This window comes from Quercus robur, chromosome 11 (assembly GCF_932294415.1).
Source record: "Quercus robur chromosome 11, dhQueRobu3.1, whole genome shotgun sequence".
Lineage (NCBI taxonomy): Eukaryota > Viridiplantae > Streptophyta > Magnoliopsida > Fagales > Fagaceae > Quercus > Quercus robur.
The window spans coordinates 44646538-44669671 of NC_065544.1; the positions used below are offsets into that span (position 1 = coordinate 44646538).

General features: G+C 33.3%; 2 protein-coding genes and 1 non-coding gene across 3 annotated transcripts; 1 reads left to right on the top strand and 2 right to left on the bottom strand.

Annotated features, from left to right (window-relative positions):
* Positions 1 to 254: 254 nt before the first annotated feature.
* On the top strand, positions 255 to 7773 carry LOC126707457 (coatomer subunit gamma). The gene is made up of 18 exons (XM_050407105.1): positions 255 to 421; positions 912 to 1009; positions 1107 to 1157; positions 1413 to 1526; positions 1624 to 1824; positions 2031 to 2132; positions 2496 to 2603; positions 2693 to 2923; positions 3402 to 3652; positions 3816 to 3987; positions 4088 to 4243; positions 4327 to 4377; positions 4633 to 4773; positions 4847 to 5044; positions 5138 to 5269; positions 5356 to 5529; positions 6006 to 6245; positions 7389 to 7773. Exons 1-18 carry the CDS (start codon positions 376 to 378, stop codon positions 7581 to 7583), a joined length of 2661 nt encoding a protein of 886 aa, XP_050263062.1. The 5' UTR covers positions 255 to 375; the 3' UTR covers positions 7584 to 7773.
* A 4489-nt stretch (positions 7774 to 12262) lies between these two features.
* Positions 12263 to 16809, bottom strand: LOC126705489 (guanine nucleotide-binding protein subunit beta-2). Its single transcript, XM_050404533.1, has 6 exons — positions 16416 to 16809; positions 16194 to 16288; positions 14999 to 15423; positions 13834 to 14191; positions 13390 to 13503; positions 12263 to 12532 (listed from the first exon to the last, which is right to left on the bottom strand). The coding sequence occupies exons 1-6, from the start codon at positions 16519 to 16521 to the stop codon at positions 12497 to 12499; spliced, it is 1134 nt and encodes a 377-aa protein (XP_050260490.1). The 5' UTR covers positions 16522 to 16809; the 3' UTR covers positions 12263 to 12496.
* A 4558-nt stretch (positions 16810 to 21367) lies between these two features.
* TRNAE-UUC (transfer RNA glutamic acid (anticodon UUC)) lies at positions 21368 to 21439 on the bottom strand. Its single transcript has one exon. It is a non-coding gene; the product is annotated as a tRNA-Glu (tRNA).
* Between the last annotated feature and the right edge of the window lie 1695 nt (positions 21440 to 23134).

Below are 23134 nucleotides of genomic sequence, written 5' to 3' on the forward strand. Positions count from 1 at the left end.
ATGTGTTGGCAATACAGACATTTCACAGTCACCCCCGCCCGGTAGTTGGATCTCGCAAAGGGTATCAACCATCGAATCCCACGTAAATTCTCTGAAAAATCAGGGGCACTTCAGATATTCAATACCTCCTCATTCTTGACGTGGTGCACTTCGATTCGTGCAATATCTTCACCACCGCAAATACAACAATTTTCCGTCCGCACCAGATCGTAGCTCACACATTCTGAGCTCTAACTCCAAAAAAGCCCAATTTAACATTGTGTATTACACAATACACACACACACACACACACAGAATTCTTTACTTTCGACTTCGAGCCCTCTTCAAAGCCTTCACACACCAGAGCTCTGAGACTCGCAGAGAGAGAGAGAGAAATGGCTCAGCCACTAGTGAAGAAAGACGATGATCGTGACGACGAAGGTATTTGATTTCTTCGCAATGCTTCAAAATCCCTCATCTCTTTTTTCGCTTTCAGAAATGGTTTTCCCATTTCGGCCTACTGAATTGAATTCTCAATTTTCTATATAGCATCTGTTAGATCAGTGATTTAGGTTTCCAGATCCGTTTCTTCATTGCTATTTCAATTTCAAATCACGAATCAATTTTACGATATTCAAGATCAAAACTCGAAAAGGATTAGCTATTAATTGCGTAATTTAATGTTGATCTGGTTCAATCTTAGTTGATCTGATTAGTTTCGTTTTAGAATTTTTGCTGTGCTTAAATCACAATGTTTATAGTGAAAATTTATCAAATCTGAGTATTTTCTCTTTGCTTAGTAATTTAGATCTTATAGCTTAAGATTCTATTATGTGCGATTCACTCTCAACCGTTTAAATTGTTGTGAAAATTTACTAGCTCAAATGAGAAAACTTTGGTGTTAATTGTGTGTTGTTATGTTAATTTACAGCGGAGTACTCTCCGTTTCTCGGGATCGAGAAGGGTGCTGTGTTACAAGAAGCTAGGGTTTTCAATGACCCTCAGCTAGATCCTAGGAGATGCTCTCAGGTTTTTTTCGCTTAGCATGTACTGAATTCTATTGCTGCACTGCATTTTGTTTTTCGGGAAAACGATCCTTATGTTTGTTGTGTTGCTTCATTTTCAGGTTATTACAAAGCTTTTGTACCTATTGAATCAGGGAGAGTCGTTCACAAAGGTAGTGTTTTTTTCCTTGGCATTTTTATTTCCGTCGAAGATCAATGCTTCTTTAACATGTTATTTGTGATTCGTTCTATTTTTCTAATGAATGAATTATTTTTGGCACGTGAATTTATTTATTATTGATAATTGCACATGCACCAGATGGATCTTGAACCTTTGGGCTTTGAGCTAGGTTGAATGTGCAGAATTATGTGATTGTATGGCTGATCCTTTCCTGATGATGTTTCTTTTTTTGGGTCAAAATTTATAGGTCGAAGCAACAGAAGTTTTCTTTGCTGTTACTAAACTTTTCCAGTCAAGAGATATAGGGTTAAGGAGAATGGTGTATTTGATGATAAAGGAGCTCTCTCCTTCTGCAGATGAGGTTACTTCTCTAGAGATTTGTTTTATTCTGGTGTTTATGTACACCCTTTTTTGTTTAAGGTGGTAACTGAATGGTTTATCTCTTTTATTGTAAAAAGGTTATTATTGTGACAAGCTCCCTCATGAAGGACATGAATAGCAAGACTGACATGTACCGGGCAAATGCTATTCGTGTGCTTTGTCGGATAACGGATGGAACCCTTCTAACACAGATTGAGCGTTACTTGAAACAAGCAATTGTTGACAAGAATCCAGTTGTTGCAAGTGCAGCCCTAGTTAGTGGTATTCATTTGCTCCAGGTATAATTATTATTTTTTAATATGTAGTTATAATTGAAATGTTCTTAGTAGTCAGTTTCATATGTTTTTTCATCCTACATTGTTCCTTTTTTTTTTCTAATTAACAAATTCCATTAATAATTAAAAAAAATAGTAATAAAGAAAATGTCGCACAATAAGGGATACAGTTCAAGAGAAATTTGTTGTCTCATTTTTCTTTTGGCCAGACAAACCCGGAGATTGTGAAGAGGTGGAGTAATGAGGTTCAGGAAGCTGTTCAATCAAGGGCGGCCCTTGTACAGTTTCATGCACTGGCTTTGCTGCATCAGGTATGCTGAATTATTGCTTTGATTTATGTTCAGGGTTGTATTGAGATAGTAGAGTATGTTGGTAGATTAAAACCAAATGTCTAGTGATTTGATCACATGGTTATCAAAGTAATTACTTGCTTTATTAGGTAAACAGTTGGTTGTAAGAGACATCTATCTTATAGTACCTGTTTAATATTTTTATTTATTAAAGAAATAAAATCAGATAGATAAATACTTATAAAAAAATAAAATAAGATTGATAAATTGTTGGGTGTTATAAATTATTTGTCTTTGCATGCCTAGATTAGATGTGTGCAAGTGTAAAATGTAATTTTCATGGTTGTTTGTGGGCTATATAACCCTGTGATTTAAAACTTGCAGATAAGGCAGAATGATCGACTGGCTGTAAGCAAGTTGGTTACCAGCTTGACAAGAGGAACTGTTCGCTCTCCTTTGGCCCAATGTCTCTTAATTCGTTATACTAGTCAGGTTTATATCTGCTCTCTAATGTTTTTCAATGTTTGGATCTCTTCTTCTTGTTTTTTTCCCCCCATCTTTATCAAATATTCCATGTGCAGGTTATCCGTGAGTCAGGCAGCACACAAACTGGAGACCGTCCTTTTTATGATTTTCTTGAGGGTTGCCTGCGCCACAAGGCTGAAATGGTGATTTTTGAGGCTGCCAGAGCAATCACAGAGCTCAATGGTGTCACAAGTAGAGAATTGACTCCAGCAATTACTGTTCTTCAACTCTTTTTAAGCTCTTCCAAGCCAGTGTTGAGATTTGCTGCTGTCCGCACTTTGAACAAGGTTTGCTGTTTTTCTCTGCTCCAATAAATTATTCATCTGCACTTCTAAGTCTTTTCCCCTTTTTTCTAATGTCTTTATTGGTCACATGAATACCCAAAAAAAAGGGGAAAAAAGTTGCTGCGTTGGGAGGGATGTTGTTTTCTTGTGTAATTTTGTGGGTAGATTACATAAAATTTAATAAATAAATAAAAAGACATGAAGTTCTACTGATAATTATCAACTTGAAGAGATAAGCAATCACTTTTTTTATTTTTTATTTGGTAAGTTACACATGCACGTAGTGGTCCTAAAACCACAATGTCATCCTTCACCCAATCTTGTGGGAGGAGGAAGTGTATTTTGAGCTAGAGATATTTAATTACGTTATTTTAAAATCTCAACTCCATTGCTAATCTTATCATGGTTATTCCATTTATGTGGAGTTTAACTTGATGTATCCTTTTCCAAAGATGTTAATATAATTTTGAAATTATTGTAGGTGGCAATGACACATCCAATGGCTGTCACCAACTGCAACATTGATATGGAGAGTTTAATTTCTGATCAGAACCGAAGCATTGCCACTCTTGCCATCACCACACTTTTGAAGACAGGAAATGAATCAAGTGTGGACCGCCTCATGAAGCAAATAACAAATTTTATGTCAGATATTGCCGATGAGTTCAAAATTGTTGTAGTGGAAGCCATAAGATCGTTGTGTTTGAAGTTTCCATTGAAGTACAGATCTCTGTGAGTGATAGGTTACATGCTTTATGTTACTTTTTTGGAAATTTAGGTTTTATTTGATGCACCTGTTATTTGGACATATTGTTGAGTACTTTTTCTTCAGTAATCTAGACTCATGTTGTCTGATCTCTCTCTCTCTCTCTCTCTCTCTCTCTCTCTCTCTAAGGATGAACTTCCTAAGCAATATCCTCAGAGAGGAAGGAGGATTTGAGTACAAAAAAGCAATCGTGGATTCAATTGTGATCCTCATAAGAGATATTCCTGATGCAAAAGAGAGTGGGTTGCTTCATCTCTGCGAGTTCATTGAAGATTGTGAATTCACCTATCTTTCCACACAGGTGGCATTGTACTTCATTATCATTTGCTACACAATGAGCCCTTGGCTATTCTTCTTTCATCTAACCTCAATTAAATTTCATTTGATCTGAATGTTATTAGATTCTCCATTTTCTGGGGATTGAAGGGCCAAAAACTTCAGATCCTAGCAAATATATACGGTACATTTACAATCGAGTACATCTTGAAAATGCAACAGTTCGGGCCAGTGCTGTGAGCACATTGGCAAAGTTTGGTGCTCTAGTTGATTCATTGAAGGTATTATTTACCTGACTTTTGCTCATAAATGACTTGTATTGGTTGGACTGTTAGTGATGTATGCTTGACATATTCCTTTTCAGCCCCGCATATTTGTTCTGTTGAGACGATGCCTATTTGACAGTGATGACGAGGTGAGTTTATAATGGCTCAATTTCTTAGGTTTTTCTATGTTTTTTTTTTTCTCTCCAGCATGTGGCATACTTTGTTCCTCTCTATTTTTAGTTTGTAAAATTTTTGTATTGTTTTTGCATCTGTTCATGTCCTTTTTTAACTTATCAAATAAGATTTTCTGTTATTTTTGTTCTTGTTTTGTATAATATTGAACCTATCAGAACTTGTGTCCTTTAGATTATATCAAATGGCTATATATGCTGACATTTCCACAGGTTCGTGATAGAGCAACACTTTATATAAATACCCTTGGAGGTGATGGTTCAGTTGTTGAAACTGACAAAGATGTTAAGGACTTCCTCTTTGGGTCACTGGATCTCCCACTGGCCAATTTGGAGACAAGTTTGAAAACTTATGTATGTATTCTCCAGTTTCTTTTTACTTATGTGCTGATAAGATCATTATCTAATGTGTTTAAAATGGATACAGGAGCCTTCAGAAGAACCTTTTGACATTAACTCTGTACCCAAGGAGATCAAATCTCAACCACTAGCAGAGAAGAAAGCTCCAGGTAAAAAGCCTACTGGATTGGGTGCTCCACCAGCTGCACCTGTATCCACTGTGGATGCTTATGAAAAGCTGCTCTCCTCTATTCCTGAGTTTGCAAACTTTGGGAAGCTTTTTAAGGTACTATGACCAGGTTTTCTTTTTATCAGTTCTTTACTACTTATGTTTCAGAGTTTCTGATTTGGGATTATTTGTGTTTCTTGTTTGTACCAGTCTTCTGCACCTGTTGAGCTGACTGAAGCAGAAACAGAATACTCTGTGAATGCCGTGAAGCATATCTTTGATAGCAATGTGGTGTTCCAATACAACTGCACAAATACTATTCCTGATCAACTACTAGAAAATGTATTACTATTTTATTGAAAGCAGAACTTAATGTTATCAATTCTATTTGGGAATCCCATCTTATCTGGTATTCATCTTCCTATCAGGTGACTGTCATCGTGGATTCTTCGGAAGCAGAGGAATTCGCTGAAGTTTTATCCAAGCCTATTAGATCTCTGCCATATGATACACCTGGACAGACCTTCGTGGCATTTGAGAAGCCAGAGGGAGTCCCAGCTGTGGGCAAATTTTCAAATATGTTGAAATTCATTGTTAAAGAGGTACAAGTACTCCCATTACTCATGAAAATGCTTGGCATCTCTCTCCCCCTCTTGTTGCTTTAAAAAATATTATTGCTGCCTCTAAAATTAAGTCTGATATTTATTATCTAGTAACATCATATTGGTTTTATTTTCTTTCCTTGTAGAATTTATGGGCTTTATGTGCTAATTTCATTTAGTCAAAAACATAGAAAATGATCTCATAAATTTTGCTTTGTGAAGACTCAAGAAGCTTATTTTCTAGTGGTTGTTGATAGCTGTAGATCTTTAGTCTCAGTATCCTACTTTGTTTGGTTAAAACAACAACTTGTGCAGTATCTGAGGTTGTTTCCATCCAAAGATTCTTTAATTTATCATGATCAAAATGAGAGCAGAAAGTTTATAGCGTGTTTGAAGGATGGGATATGGAAAATTTATATCAATCATGAACATATCATAGCTGTTTTATTAATTTATGCATTTGGCAATACTATTAGGTTGATCCAACCACTGGTGAGACAGAGGATGATGGTGTTGAAGATGAATACCAGCTAGAGGACCTGGAGGTTGTAGCAGCTGATTACATGTTGAAAGTGGGGGTCTCCAATTTCAGAAATGCATGGGAAAGCATGGGTGATGACTTTGAGCGGGTAGATGAATATGGCCTTGGCCCAAGGGAGAGCTTGGCTGAAGCTGTAAGTGCTGTGATCAACCTTCTTGGCATGCAGCCCTGTGAGGTATGTAAATAGTTGGGATTTTATACTTTGCATTATCATTTGCTCATAATGGAACATGTCAGAGTTATAACAATCTCATAGTCATTGTTATGGGATTAGCTGATGATATGAGCTTTTCTATGGTGGCACAAAAAATATGAGATAATAGTCACACCATGTTTGGGAGTTCATAAACAAAAGAAATGAAAGATTGTAGGAAGTTTATAAAAGAAAGAATGGAAAGGAAAGAACTATAAAATTTTACAATTTTTATTTCTGTTTTAATTGAAATAGGGGACAAAAAATGTAACTTCCGCTCAATTAATGAGGGAAACATGGGTAGAAAACCGTAGAATGCATATAGTGAAACGGAATGGAACAGGGGAACAACAGGGTCTTCCATTTCCATCCCTTCCTTTCCTCTCCACAAAGCGCTCCCTAAATTGCATCTGGTTTGTTAAAGAACATCTACCAGAGATGTTGGCCATGACATGTTTAGAATTTGGATATGTTTTAATGGTCATCCAGTGTTAAGTAGTGTCTCTTAAGTTTTCTGAGTACTTTATATTATGGCAATGCTTAACTTCACCACCATGGCTGGCCACATCATGACAAGCTGAGGCTTTAGTTTCATATCTCTCCCTTCCTTTTGTTTCCTCTGCAGTCCATTGGGGTGTAAGTCAGTTTAGAGCAACCATATCAGCTCTTGCAAAGTCTTGCAAAATACAAAAAGTAGCTTATTTTACACATTTTGACCCAAAAAAACACCCACATCAATGGGTGTAAAATTATGCATAAATGCACAAGTGCTACAGTAACCGTGCATATATGCATGGTTACTGTATCTTCTATACATTATTTTAGTATTATTTCTCTCCTCTCACATTCTCTCTTCCACTTTCTCTCTCTTCAACTCATAAAAATATTATTTATATAAAATATAGTGTATAATAGATGAATTGATATGGGTGTTTTGTAAAAATAATGGTGTAAAATAGAAAAGGTAGGTTTTTTGTGTAATATAGACAGAATCTTTTAGAAGAGCTGATGTGATTGTTCTAAGAAAGAAAATTGTGTACTGCAATTTGTTTAACTGCAATTTTTTCCCGAAGAAGCTGATGTAATTAATCTCCCATTTATTTATTTATTGATTGTGTTGTTCAGGGCACGGAGGCAGTCCCAAACAATTCGAGATCACACTCTTGCCTCTTATCTGGTGTTTATATAGGCAATGTGAAGGTGCTTGCGCGAATCTCCTTTGGGGTTGATGGTCCAAAGGATGTGGCAATGAAATTGGCAGTCAGATCTGAGGATGAAGGTGTCAGTGATGCCATTCACGAGATTGTGGCTAGCGGCTAGAATATTTTACAAATTTTGTTTATATTCAAATTACTTGCCCTTTTTCTTTTTCTTTTTCTTTTTGTTTACTGAAAATTCAAATTATTTTGCCTGCAGCTAGAGCGGCTGCTTGTAACAACATACTTCTAAAGTGCAAGGTTTTCCGTAAATTTTTGCAGAATAATCTTAGATCTTTAAACCCTTTATGTTATTGGTGTTATTTCCATAATTGTATTAGCTATAATCATAGCCGTACTAAGGTTGTGTTTGGCATTAACTTAAAAAATCAGTTTTTTTTTTACTATTTAGCTTATTTTTGCTATTATTTATGGATCTTATTGCACTTTTTAGTACTATTTATGAGTCTCACTGTATTATTTTAACTACTTTTTAGTTTTATTTACAATATTTTCGATAAAAAGTTTTTAATTTCAACTAAATAAGTTATTCTCAAACATACTATAATTAAATTTAAATTTACTGTTGCACGAAAGTAACCCTTTGACTATGATTAATTACGAAATCTTCTGACCAAGTTTTTTTTTTTTTTGGCTGAATCTTCTGACCAAGTTAAAAACAAGAAAGAATACAAGGTGCATGAGCACTTGAATGGTAAATCTGGCGCGTGGAGAATTAGGCTAGGTTTGGTTTAGCTAAAACCATCAGTCAATTTCCAAATTATGTGCCCCCACCTTAAGTTTATTTGTTTGGTTTAGATTTTGTTCTCAGTTTTTATAACTCGTTACTCAAAAAATTAAGTTAAATTTGTGGAAATTGAAAATACATTACATAATTTTTCAAGCTATAATAATTGTTTTACAGTGGCAAGCTTGTAAAAAAACAAAAAAACCAAATCGCTGAGACCCATTCTAATGACTAGTCTCTATTAAGTCAAACAACACTTAAGAGGATCAACGCTCTTTCTGAGTTGCAGGCTTGCAGCATAACTGGTTAACTCTTATTACTCTACAGAGTCTACACATACGCACTCACCTTAAAAGACCAGAAATCTCATCTTTGTCTTTGGGTCTTGCATCCGAAGGTGATTCCCTTGGATTTCTCTGCTTCACTCTGGCCCTCTAAATCTCACACACACATTCTTCATTCATTTTCCTTAAATCTGTCCTATAGATTTTGGTTTCTGAATGTTGTTTTAACAATTTATTTAAACATAAACTTTGTTCTATTATACTATAGATTTTGGGTTTGGTTTTTAGCTATTGATTTAGCAAATTAAATTCATTTTTGGGATTTGCTTTGAGAGTTGGAGGCAATGGGTTTTATTTCTTGGGAAAAAAAATAGAACAAGGAATTGTGGCTCATGATTGTGCATCCCCTATTTTCTTCATTCATCCGCTAAACACACAAAGTTCCAAACTTTCAAATGCCAATAAGAAAAATAAGATCCAATTAGATTTGTACTTTCCTTCGATTTAGATTTGTCAAGTTCTTATTTTGACAGCTGGGTTTGTTAATTAACATCCTTAATCAAAATTTTTTTTTTTTTTTTTATTGCTTCTATTTTTGTTATTAATTCTGAATTGCTGTGTATCTGAAACATTGCCTAAAAAATAGGACCACTCTCTTGTTGATTTTCAGATTGCTTTATCCATTTATAAATTAGATTCTCAAAATAAAAATTATATATATATAATAAAAACATAGCTTTTTTTTTTTTTTTTTTTTTGCTATAAAATAAACGTGCAATATTTGTTCAGTTTTTGAAGATAGCCTCATGACATTTTTAATTGTATTAGTAGTTTTAAATTCGTAATATTAATGAGAAATAGTGTAAATTTCAAATTAAAATGAATGAAAAATTGTAACACTATTGTAATAAAATTTTAAAAAATAAAAATAAAAATAAAAAGCCAGATGAAAAGATTTTAGTTCAGTCTTAAACTGTGAATCTAGAGAAGAGTTTTGTTGTACTTGTGCACACTGTTTTCACATCAGCTGAGTCTGAGTTGTTGGATTAGAATCGGCGAAGTAGCTCTCATAATTTTTTTTTTAAAAAGAAAAAAGAAAAAAAAAGAATCGGTGCAGTAGCTAGTACCTCTATTTTACTTTCTTTTTTTCTTTTTTTTTTTCCTTTTTTTAAGGAACTATTTTACATATTATCAACTAGTATCACGAGTTTATTTGAGTAATGTGCACGTGCTAAGCTTAGCTTTTAACTTTTGAAGGCCACTTTTTCTAAATTTTTTCAAGGTACAACTGTACAAATATATTTTAGTACACTTTCAGTAAAAAACTAAATAAATTGCTCTTAAACAGACACTAAATCTATTAGGTTTTAATGGAAAATATTAATGGAGTTTAATTTTTCATCAATAAGAAATCTATGGAGTTGGAGCATTCACATTCGGGTTTGTAAAAATATAACTATTTTACACTCTAAAACACTATTTTATCTATTTTACCAACTTATTTAATAATAAACTCAACATCCTCGTTCTTAATTTTGCATACAACCTAATAAAATATTATAAACTACCCAAGAGAGAGAATGTTTAGAGAATAAATGAAGGAGAAGGAGAGAGGTGTGAATAAAAGTTAATAAAAAATTTTATACAACCATGCTACAAGTGTTGGTTGAATCAGAGAAAGAATCAAAGAGCAGGAACAATAACATTTTATTCTCTTGTTTTTATTTGTTGTTGTCTGCATATATAATTTAGTGCTAAATGACATGTTTCTCTCTCTCTCAACTGTAGTGTTTTTTTATTATAAAATTTTGGTTCTACACTAAATGTTCATTGATGGTTTACACTCTTAATGTTCATTGATGGTTTATACTCATATTTGATGTAGAACGAACTCAGTCAACAATGTTGTATCTTAATATTGTTCATACTCGCTATTCTTAGCCGTTTTTGCCTTTTACTTGACAGCGATATGCTTGGAGCCTGGAAATTTTACATATTGAAGAGCTTTTGCCATTTACTTGACAATAATACACACTAGAAGCCTGGAAAGTTTACATCTTGAAGAGGCGGTACAAAAATTCTGTCAAATGGACACCTTTTGTGCAAGAAATTTTAATTTCAACTCTCAAGTGGTATCTTTCAGCCAAATTGTTGTGGTTGTTGCAGTTAGTGCTAGGATTCTCTTAAAATATTGAACTGTTGTTCCAACTGATTCTCTAAAAATACTGAGAAAAGATGAAGTCTTTAAACTCACCTCTAGAAAAAGAAAGAGACTTTGAACCCCATCATAAATCACCTTCCGTAAAAACCATGATAGATAATTGGCATAATAAACAAAAAAGTAGCTTATAATAAGTACTAACATACTTATAAACATGAAATATACAAAAGATGATAAGAAAAATGACTTAAGATACTAAAAATAACTTTGACAGAAAAGAAATAATATAGTTCTATGCACATAGTACAAGAAAAAGATGATATGATAGATATAAAAAGAGAAAATGTATAATAAAGAAAGGAATAGTAAGAAAAGAGATAGAAATAATAGAAAGAGAAGATAATAGTAGTTCTATGAAAACAATACGAAAGAAGTTAGACATGATAGATATAAAAAGAGAAAAATGTATAATAATGAAAGACGAATTCACTATAATAAATAGGCATAACACATTCTAATTTTTAATTTTATGGTTTTTTTATTATTATTATTTTTTGGATAAAATATGGTTTTGTTATGTTAGAGAAGATGGTTCTTTTAAAATGTATTTGAAATTTTGAATTATGGTTCTTTTAATATGGTTTTGACACGATGTTCGTTCACTCCATATTAATACATAATTTATTCCCTCTCTGCATTGTGTCCTGTCTCTCTATCTTTCTCTAGGTTGTACCACCACCATTAATAACAACCAAGTGACCAAGTAACCCAGCTGCCACCAACAGTCAAACCAAATCAGCCAAGACAGCACCAAACCAACCAAATCAGCCACTACCAAAGACAACAAAACTCTCCAGAACCACCACCACCACACCACCATATACCACAAAACCCAAACAACTCCTATGATATAATTATATATATGGATTTAGGTTCATACTTGATATACCTTTTGTTTAGCATTGTACCACTAACCTTTTGCAAATGATTTATAATTCACCCAATAACTGTAACGACTCCCATGCATGGCAAATGTTTGTATTGGGCATTCAATTCTGATTGTATTGTACTCACACTTGTTAGGTGCGGTGTTGTTTTTTGCTACAAATCGTTTCCAAGGGAATTTAAGCCCCGAGTTTGAACCTGCACTCTTCCCATCGGTAGGTAGGATTCGGTTTAGTTCCTACGTTAAACTAAGCTTAGAGAGCTAGACATTCCTACCAAATTCTCTTTTGGGTACAGCCCAGTCCAGTTCATGATGCTGGTTTACATGAGGGGACTAAATCAGTATGCTGAGGATTGTCAATCATTATAGTACTCATAGAAAGGAATGTTTCATGCTCAGACATGTTCAATTCCTGCTGTTGGAAATGAAAAATGGTTTTTCGCCATTTTTGGAATTGCCCATGAAACGTACATACACATGAAGGGGTTTCACTTTTCAAAATGCCACAATTGGAGCCAATATTTCATACTTTGTTGCCAAGAACCCTAAGAGAGAGAAAAATTTAAAGATTGAATATATATATATATATATATATATATAGGGTGCCGCATTGATCGGTGAATAGGAGGGCAAACAACGATCAGAGACATACACACAGCATGCAGATAAAAAATACTGGTCCCTCCAGCTCAAGTTCTCAACCGAATAATTTTTCTTTCTCGACAGATTGTTTTTCTAAATTACAACAAACATTACAGGATTATGGTTTCTCAAACCCTAGTAAAATAGTAGACTCAAACATTTTACCAGGACCAGGATACAATGGTATGAGAAGAAAATGAGAACTGTGGACCCGGGAAAGAGAAACTCAGAAGTTAGATTTTTCTCCTTCAATACATCAGATTACCTTCCTATGCCCTCCAAAAGCCCATATCTGGCATACAGAAAGAAAAAAAGATCAGAAAGACTAAAAGACAGATGAGTATAAGTAGTTAAAACAATGCTCATTATGCTAACTGAAATGCACATATTCCCCGATAAAAGAAAGAAAAACACAAAAACGACCACCTAAAAGAGAGAACTATATTACATAGTAATAGTAAAATAATATGAGACAATTACCTGTGAAGTGCTACAACATGACTAGTAATAACAAATTTTAGCTGACATACACAGAACGCTTGGATCAATCAATCCTTGAAACAAATTGTTTCTCTAATATTCAATATTATAATTCAGTGTTAATTCCAGATGTGCCAACATTATAGCATACTTATGAAATCTGACAATAATTTGACAAAGTACCACCACAAAACTAGGTACTTTAATAAAATTCAGTCACTTCCTCCTAAGAGACAAAAAAAGGTTCAGATAACCATGCTCAGGAGTTTTGCTGCCACATATTATAAATTAGTAATAATATTTAAATTAAATTAAAAAAAATCATTTGTGGAAGTTACTAATAGACTTAATTTCATGTGTAACCCATACATAGATTTTTCTTTGCTTGTCCAAGCTCTCTCCAAGTTGCCATGTCAAATTTTTATTCTTTACATTTTTCTTTCAAATATTTTTATGGGTTCACAATTTAGATACAGAAACTGAAAAAAGAAGTATTGAACCATCTGTTGAAATTGAAAATGGAAATATATGTAAAACTTTAGCAGGCAAGAAAACTTATTTAGTTTAGCACATGAACTACATCCAGGAAATCTATAGCCGGTGATAATCTGTCTCATGCATCATGGAGCCTAAGTGAGGTAACATATCCAAGTCTAAACACAGACTAACCTTTAGGTTTGTATCCCAACTTCCTGTACATAAGGCACTTCCATCAGCTGACAAACCCAAACAGCTAATCCGGTTATCATGTGAATTTTGGAGAGATCCCAAGTTCAAGACGACCTGCCACAAAGCGAGTAGTTAGAGCAATTCAATTATTAACAAGCCCTGCAAATGATCCACTTGATTTCACATTCTCATAACCCCTCTATACATTTTTTTCCTTTCTGCACAGAGGCTAAACTTGCAAATTAGATGCTTCATTCTTAGAAGTTCTGAATAATCAAACTAGCCCACGGTGGAAATATAAGCACATTCTAATTGACATTGAGCTACAGAAGTACCCTTTTTTATATAAGTAATAAAATTTATTGATAAAATAGGCTACTTCATGCTCACAATGATAAGCACTCTATAGCCTAAAAGAATTACAAAAAAGTATGCACAAAATACCTTTGCCAATAACGTGTCCCACACATAGCAATCGCCATTTGAGTACCCAGCAAAGAGAAGTCTTCCTGATATAGAGAATGCAATGGAGGTCACATGTGGGACGTCATTATCACCATGCTGCTGATAGTATACTTGGAGTTGGTGCCCAGTTCTGATATCAAATAACCTGCAAGTTCCATCATCTGAACCAGTCCCAAATCTATTTCCATCTGGAAAGAACTTCACAGTATTAACATCTCCCTCGTGTCCATGAAACGTCTTCACTGCTCGACTTGCAACACGAGTGTCCCACAAACGAGCAGTCCCATCACAGGAACCAGAGACGAACAATCTTGAATTTGTTCCATTAATTGAGACACTGAAAGAATGCAAAACAATAACAAAGTTAAATAAAGCCTTGAACGTATACAATGATACAACACAGTATTCACACACTCTTTTCTTCTCTTTTTTTTTTTTTTTGCTAGGTAGCACTCACACTCATAATGGATCTAACCCCCTCTCCACCACTTATGCATGTGGGGCAACAGTTCCATTTGGTCTAAAGACCACTAGCAAGTTTTGAATAATAACATATTTAAGTTCACTAACCTTAACATCACTTAAACAAAACATAAAAATACGGATGCAATATTGTCATTCTATGAACAAAAGATAAGGGGAAGAATCTCGAGTGCAATTAGGAAATCTAGAGGACATATGGACTATCAATTAATTAGCTACACAGGTATTCACTAATAGATATAAAAAATAAAATTCCAGGTAAAAAATTACAGGGTAAATGACCCTAGCCTCCCATTAAGATTCTGAAAGTTCTGGTTGCCTATCTTCACAAGCACTAAATGGGCGCATACACAATTGGGGAGGGGGGATTTGAACCAGGTTGTCTCCATGGGGCAGAATGGGGCAATTGAGTAATGTTATTGAGCCACAAGCCTCTTGGCAAAGAATACACATAGTCAAGCAAGTTCCTTTATTAGAAACAAATTCTTCTTGAGTCCAATTTACAGAGCAATTATGATAATATTTATTTGCTACTTTTGCAGACGCTTCAACTTTCAAAGCTTCAAAAAGAGAGGGGGGGGGGGGGGGGAGGCATTGAATATGATCTCCTATAAAATTATGAGAATAAAATTTAGGACAGCAGTTTCAAAATCTCCTATACCTTAGTACATCTGCAGTGTGACCGGACTGAAATTCACCTCCAAAAACAGAAGTTCTGAGGCCTGTAGTAATATCCCACAAAACACATGTTTGATCACCAGAACTGGTGATCAGGTGAGTATCCTCATCCGGAACATATTGACAGGACGAAACATAGCCCTTATGCCCACTAAGCATTCTTGAAACTGGTAAATTCCCATCCTTGTCAGTGGGGGAATTCAGGTTGAAGATGGAGCATACACTATCAAGACCACCGCAGGCAACAGACTGGCCTGTTGGTGAAAAGGCACAAGTCATGACCCATGCACAAGGAAGCTTTATAGCATGAGTCTTCTGGCTTGTTAAAGCATTCCACACTATCAATCGGCCATCTTGAGATGCACTAACAAGTCGGTTCCTTTCAGGAGTCCAATCCAATGAATACACCTGCAAATATTTTATGAATAATTATAAATCCCGTTTATCCCCATCTTTGTGAAGTGGCATCACTATGATAGTAATCAAATATGTTTCCAAACATGTGGTTCTCAGCTGGAAATAGGCACCGGTTACTAAACATTGTTAGCGGTAATTAGAAACTAGAGAAACAGTCATAAACTACAAGCCAATAGCAGAAATGTTTGACTAGTCATAAAAAGAAAAACAAATTTTCCAATCATAGAGTTGGTTAAAAATGTGTGCATCACTATGTCATATCTTCCATGTAAAAATATATAATGGGGGGAGGGGAGATTTGGACCTGGATGTCTTCATGGGAAACACTAGGATATGCCAGTTGAGCTACAAGGCTCTTGGCGCTTATGGGGCTTTCTAATGTCTTCATTTTACAATAACAATTTCCTTATTGCCAAGAAGCTCTAGCTCAACTAGCATCTCCGTCCCTTATAAGGCTTAGGTGGAGGGTGTGATCGTGGGTTCAAGACCCAGCGGGTGCCTATATAACACACTAAAACAACAAAAAAATAAATAAATAAAAAATAAAAAATTTCCTTTTTGAACAAGTAAGAAACACCCACTTCCCATATATATTCAATTTCAATAACAATCACTCACTTCATCCTCAACTTTCTGCACAATCCCCTAATTTGAAAATCCCAAACTAATCCTAGTAATTTAATTACCATTTCCAGCAATACAATTATACAACTAATACAGCCTAACCCAAAACAATCAAACACAAAGATTTATACGTATACCTTGCCTGTATGACCCTGAAGTGTTCTACAGCAAACCAGATCCGTTGGTCCGAAAGTGACCGGAGTCCGATTCTGCGACCTAGCGTACCCGGCAACTGTACAAAATTCCACACAAAAACCAACCAGATCTAAGAAACACAAAAAAAAAATACACACAAACCAAAAAACATTGCAAAGATTAATAATAAATAAATAAAAAGGAGCACAGAAATTTGGGCACACCGTCCGTGTCGAGCAGCGAACGGCGTCTCTGTTTAAGCCGCTCTCTGAGAGTGTTAACAGTCTCCGTGGCCGCCGCGTGGCGCTCTTTGAGCTCCGCAACCGACATTCTTCTCCCACCACCGCCACCCACAATTAACTAACTTCTTAACTAACTAAAAACGACCATTTTTGTTTTGAGTGTTTAGGAATGGAATGGCCTTTAGGGTTTCGATTTGGGTATGAGAGAGGAACTGCGTGTAAGAGATTAGTAAAGAGAATATAAAACAAAAAAAAAAAAAAAAAAACAAAATTTTGGGGCTTTTGTTTGTGAAAGGTGAAGAGAGCTGTGGCCTGTGGGGGCTCCTCTCCTGCTTAAGAGAGAGAGAGAGAGAGAGAGAGAGAGTCTGATCAAAATTCTCTGAGGAGATGGTGAGGTGATGAGTAATGTGTAGGACTGAATTGACTGACGCCGCCGGGTCCACAGCCTTCCACGTGTCGCACAGCCTAGATGAGTTGGGTGCTTGACACCGTGTCACCTGGGTCCCACTTTGGTATTACATTTGACCATTCGAATTTAATATACATTTTATAAGTGGTGCTAATCCACAATATTTTCACAACAAATCACACATGGTTAGTTGTTATTAGTTTAAATTTGAACCTAACACTAAAATTACTTTTTTGTCTCAACAATAACAACCACTTAGAATTTATTGTAAAAATATTGTGAAAATATTATAAATATATCATTTTTCAACATTTTAGATAGCATTCGGACTCTATGTATAACTCGGATTGTGACCACCACTTTTCCCCTGTCGCAATTCTACTGTCACCTTTTCTTTTTTGAAATGGTCAATTACGAATAACTAAATAAGTACTTTTTACATTTCCTTCAAAAAAAAAAAATAATAATTACGTTTAACATAGTCATTTTTCATTTTTTATTTATTAAATATAGACTTAGAGTCTGTTTAGATATCGCTTATTACTAAAAATTAAAAATACTGTAGTAAAATAATTTTTAAATGTGTGAATAGTACAATGAAACTCATTTTTAATGAAAGTTTTGCTGAAAAAAGAGATTTGTGGGTCCCATGAATAGTGTATGGGACTCACACAAAATGCCAAACGCCAGCGAAAATGCAAATGCTGGCGTATCCAAACGCTCACTTATAGTTACGGATATAAATGAGCCAAGTTCATCACCAAACAAGATTTTATGTTCAAGTTTGACTCATTTTCTTATTGAGTAAGCTTGATCTAATTCATGAGTTACTTGATTAACTTTTTTTTTTCTCTTATATATTGTGAAACCATGATTTAAAATATTTTACCTTTTCACAATTCTATAAATTTTTACTACAAGGCTATTTATTTCATTAACAATTTAATAATAATAATTTAATTTCATATGAACCTATTTGCAAATTTATACAATCTAATTTTAAGTTTATATAAATATTTTTTAGACAAGTATACTATAAAATATTACATATAGTATAATCAAGTCCAGTCCACAAGTTTATTCATGAACACATTATTGTGTTTGAGCTCGACTCATTTAATAATTGAGCTTAAACTTAATACTTAAATTTGGTTTGTTTTTAAACAAATGAATATAAATAAGTTTTTTTCCGAGTCGAACTCGAACTGATCATAAATAGTTTTATTCATTTACAACCTTATTTATTTATTTTGAAATACAACCCTACTTATAATTGATTAGAATTGGAGTACAAAACTTGTGTAAAATCATATTCTTTTTTAATAATTGATCATGCAAAACGTTTCTTAGACTTATTAACTACCTTGTTTTTCCAATTCAAACAAACCCAAAAATGTTCACATTTGATACATGTTGTGGTTGTGGTTGTGGTTATGGTTGAAGAAGTCAGACTTTGTTAGCTGTTTTGAATAAATTAGTACTATCATAGTAATATATAATAGTAGTTTACATTTATGAAATCTGAGTCCAAAATTAATCCTATCACGGTGAACTGTTGTGACCTCCTTTTTTTTTTTTTTGTCCGTACTAAAAAAACTCAGCTTTTGTGGGGTTTCAGTTAGCTTAATTGGTAAAATTTCTTATGATTAAATAAGAGATCTGGGGTTCAATCTCCGCCTACACCAAAAACCGACTGGTGTCTTGATCTAATGATAAAAAAGTTATCATTAAGAGCGAATACCATAAGTTAAAACTTTCTTAAAAATAAAAAAAAAATAAAAAAAATAAACTCAACTTTGTAAGACATGTGAAATGGTCAATTTCACACTGCTCTTTGGAAAATAAATTTTTTTTCTTTGGCATATGGTTTGGGGGTGGATGTAATCTCTTATGGCATCAGCAAAATGATTCATAATAAGTGAAGCAAGAGGACTTGTCAAAATAAAATAATAATAAAAAATTAAAAAAAGTCAAGGAAGAGGACAAACACAAGTTACCCTCCATTAAAATAATCCCACAAAGAAAATAAGTAATAATAATTTTATCCACAATATTTTTTTTTTATTTTATATAATTTGATAGTTAGAGGAAGGAAGTTAGAATTTTGAATGTTTTTATTAAAAACATCAAGAGATGTCAATCAGTTAAACTACAAATTTTTTTTACTTTTTTCACATTTTTTTAATAACGGTCTTATGCAAAAGCCATTACCTACCAATTTATCATTTTCAACTTTCTTTTACCTACATTTCACACACGCCTAATAACATTCAAGGTGTTAACTAGGAAATTTCAACTTCACACTTCATAGATCACATGATGCTTGGAAATCAGTATTCCAATCCCTTAGTATTTATATCAATCATTTAATATATGATTGTTTTACCTAAAATGAAATTAATATAGATAAAATATTTAGGGAAATTATTATGTACTCCCGGAGTACCATAAATGCGTACTTCCTGCTCTTTGGAAAATAAATTTTTTTTCTTTGGCATATGGTTTGGGGGTGGATGTAATCTCTTATGGCATCAGCAAAATGATTCATAATAAGTGAAGCAAGAGGAATTGTCAAAATAAAATAATAATAATAAATTTAAAAAAAAAGTCAAGGAAAAGGACAAACACAAGTTACCCTCCATTAAAATAATCCCACAAAGAAAATAAGTAATAATAATTTTATCCACGACATTTTTTTTATTTTATATAATTTGATAGTTAGAGGAAGGAAGTTAGAGTTTTGAATGTTTTTGTTAAAAACATCAAGAGATGTCAATCAGTTAAACTATAAATTTTTTTACTTTTTTCACATTTTTTTAATAACGGTCTTATGCAAAAGCGATTACCTACCAATTTATCATTTTCAACTTTCTTTTACCTACATTTCACACACGCCTAATAACATTCAAGGTGTTAACTAGGAAATTTCAACTACACACTTCATAGATCACATGATGCTTGGAAATCAGTATTCCAATCCCTTAGTATTTGTATCAATCATGTAATATATGATTGTTTTACCTAAAATGAAATTAATATAGATAAAAGATTTAGGGAAATTATTATGTACTCCCGGAGTACTATAAATACGTACTCCCTCATTTCACATGAATGGTAGGTCTCACTAATTAAATTCATGGTGGGACCCACCATTCATGTGAGAGAAGGGAGTACGCATTTATGGTACTCTAGGAGTACCTAATAATTTTTCAAAGATTTATTAATCTTCTTTTCTATGCATTGCACAAATAAAATTGAATGTAAGTAATTTATAATGCATTGTTGATCGAGGTTATCATTATTACCTTTAAAAATATCATGAAATTACTTAGGTATTTTACGAATATGGTAATATGGTGATCCCTTCTCTCACATTAATAATAGATTTCACTAATTAAATTCAACGTATTGTATATCATGAATGTATAATTAAAAAAGAAAAAATTTAAAAAGCATCAAGTCACAATACTCTAAAAATACCTAGTAAATTTCCTCAAATATCACCCTCACCAAAGTGAGAGTCCAATGCATGTTCCACTTTAGAAGCTCAACTAATAAAGTCTTTTATGGTTAAATAAGAAATTTGGAGTTTAATCTTCACCTACACCAAAAACTGATTGATATCTTAATCTAATTATAAAGAGTTATTATCAAGGGTGGACGTTATAGGTTGAAACTCACTAAAATAAAATAAAATCTCCGGAGAATTGAAGTGCAGAGTATATTTGATGTAAAACCAAACGGTGTTGGCCAAGTCACCGCAACTAGGAGAGCAGGTCAGATATTGCTAGGTTCGACACGCTTATTGCATGGCTATGCTGGCTTTTGGACCCTCACATTACGCTTAAAACTTCAGAGATACAATGTCAACCAGAAGGTCCAGAACAAGTCAATTCATTTTTTTTTTTTTTGAAAGAAAGATTCGAAGTCAACCTTTTGTAGCATCTTGGCACACGGGTATACCCATTCAACTAGCTGGGCTTAATTGACCAACCCATGGCATAATAAAATTGACTAAATTGCTTTTTTTTTTTTTTTTTAATCTTTGGTAATCATAGTGTTAATAATGAGTTATTCCTTAAGAACAATATTTAATTTGTGTAACCCATTGCGCATATAAGGAATATAAATGTGCTTTTGCAACATGTTCAGCAACTGATATGCCTAGCTAGCACTACACTAATTATTTTATTTATCAGGAAGACACTAAGAGGCCTAATGTCTCACAATGTTATGCAATGCTAAATAGTGTTCCTAAAGTCCTAAACATTGGGTGTTAAAAAAAAAGTCTTAACATTGAAGTCACTACTAATATTTAAAATGATTTATAATTGCAATGCATGAAGAAAAGAAAAAGTGAAATATAATAGTTAAAGAAGTCAGTTGTTGAGAATCGAACTTTGGTGGCCTGGCTAAAAGGCTGGTGTATTAACCGCTGGACTTACAATTGCAATGGAGCAGGCCTCTAGGAGAATTAAATAATAATTGTTTGAAATGAAGATTAAATAATGAAAAAATTAAAAAGTTCCATTGCCGGGAATCGAACCCGGGTCTCCTGGGTGAAAGCCAGATATCCTAACCGCTGGACGACAATGGATTTTTTGTTTAAATGTATAAACGAAATATATTTGTAGTATTAATGTATCGACGTATCTTAAATTTCTGAATTTATTCTCTGACCACTAAAAACCCTTGGAAAATGAAACATATCTTTTTGTGGATTAATTCCCCTTGAATTCATTCAACTCGGTTCCCCAAATAGCCAAAGTGAACAGGAAGTGATCAAATTAAAGCCAAATCCTCCGCATAAACCAAAAGGAAAGGAGTAAGTATGTGTATCTACTATCAAGGAAGTGCTTCCTTCTAAACCTTCCTTTTCTCTTTTCTTTTTTCATCTAGATAAAAACATGATGCCATTTAAGTAAGTAGATTGATTATGTTTTATCCTATTTCACCATAAACAATATCACCATACATTTTAAAAAAACCAATATCGCCTAAGAATATGATACAATATACTTTATTTATTAAAAAAATTATACAATATTTTTAATGTACAATAATAGTGCATCTCTCACTTAAATAATGGGTTATACCATGAATTGAATTTTATGTGAGAGGAGTGTCATTATTGTAACCTTGGAGAACTGTTTAACTATTTGTATTATCCTTATCAAAAAAAAAAAAAAACTATTTGTATTATCTATAGCACCCTTCATTGAATTTAAATGGAAAATGATAAATTAAAATAAAATAAGCATATGTTGTTCACACACACATATGTAAATATGGTTGTTTTTAAATGTACTCATGTATATACACAGAGTTATTAAATGTAGTATTTTATAATTTATAAAGGTCCAATCACAATAAACCACATGAATATGTAATTAAGTTAGTCAAACGTGATAGTTAATAAATTAATGAATGGACTTCAATAATCAAGTGAATTGTGTTTCTTTTTTCTTTTTTTTAAAAAAGAAAAAAAAAAGTGAATTGTGTTTGACCTAATAATTTGATAGCATGAACGATTTAATGAAATGAAAACTATGCAACACCACGTGTCCATGGAGTTGGCACAACCCATGGCTAAAAATGATATATACTTGATAAAATTATTAGATGTTACCATAGTACAACAATGTGTTACTACTTACTTCACAATCCAAATCAAAAAATATATATCTTGTATTAAGTGACTTATATTTTATTAGCGTAGAGTATTATGTCAACTATATTTTAAGAATACTTAATAATTACTTAGTCACCTTGAAAGACTACTTTTGTTAACTATATAAGAGAATTAAACTAAAATTTTGCTACATAAAAAAAAGAAAAAGAAAACATGCATTAGGCTAGTTAGTAGTTAGTACAAAGTTGGTCAAAAACACATATTTTTAATGTCTTTAATTCTTTCTCTTCCATCATTAGTTTCTCTCTCATACTCAACCTAATAAATATAAGTTCGATTGATTTGTGGGCCATCATGGCCACTATCTTTGATGAATTTTGCAATTCACCCCTTCTACTCTCACAAAAATATTTTACCATTTCACTTTTTCTCTTTTTAATGTTCTTTATTTAAAAGTTGAGATTGAAATATGCTTATTTTAACTTTCAATTTCAGCTATTGAAAGCAATTGTATTAAGGTGCCATAAGTGGACAAGAAATAGTATTTTAATAGAATGGATAAAAATAAACAAATAGTTAATATAGGATGTATTTGAGAGTAAGTAGCTAAATTAGAAAAGATATTTGCTCAAGTAAAGATTTGCTATTTGCCGAAAACTT

Excerpts from the sequence above, each read along its gene's own strand:
- LOC126707457 (XM_050407105.1), top strand. The coding sequence starts at position 376 with ATGGCTCAGCCACTAGTGAAGAAAGACGATGATCGTGACGACGAAG. Across the intron at positions 2,133-2,495 it reads CACTGGCTTTGCTGCATCAG|ATAAGGCAGAATGATCGACT; the intron begins GTATGCTGAATT and ends TAAAACTTGCAG. Across the intron at positions 6,246-7,388 it reads TTGGCATGCAGCCCTGTGAG|GGCACGGAGGCAGTCCCAAA; the intron begins GTATGTAAATAG and ends TGTGTTGTTCAG.
- LOC126705489 (XM_050404533.1), bottom strand. The coding sequence starts at position 16,521 with ATGTCGGTTGCGGAGCTCAAAGAGCGCCACGCGGCGGCCACGGAGACT. Across the intron at positions 16,289-16,415 it reads TTCGCTGCTCGACACGGACG|TTGCCGGGTACGCTAGGTCG; the intron begins GTGTGCCCAAAT and ends AATTTTGTACAG. Across the intron at positions 15,424-16,193 it reads TTCAGGGTCATACAGGCAAG|GTGTATTCATTGGATTGGAC; the intron begins GTATACGTATAA and ends AAATATTTGCAG.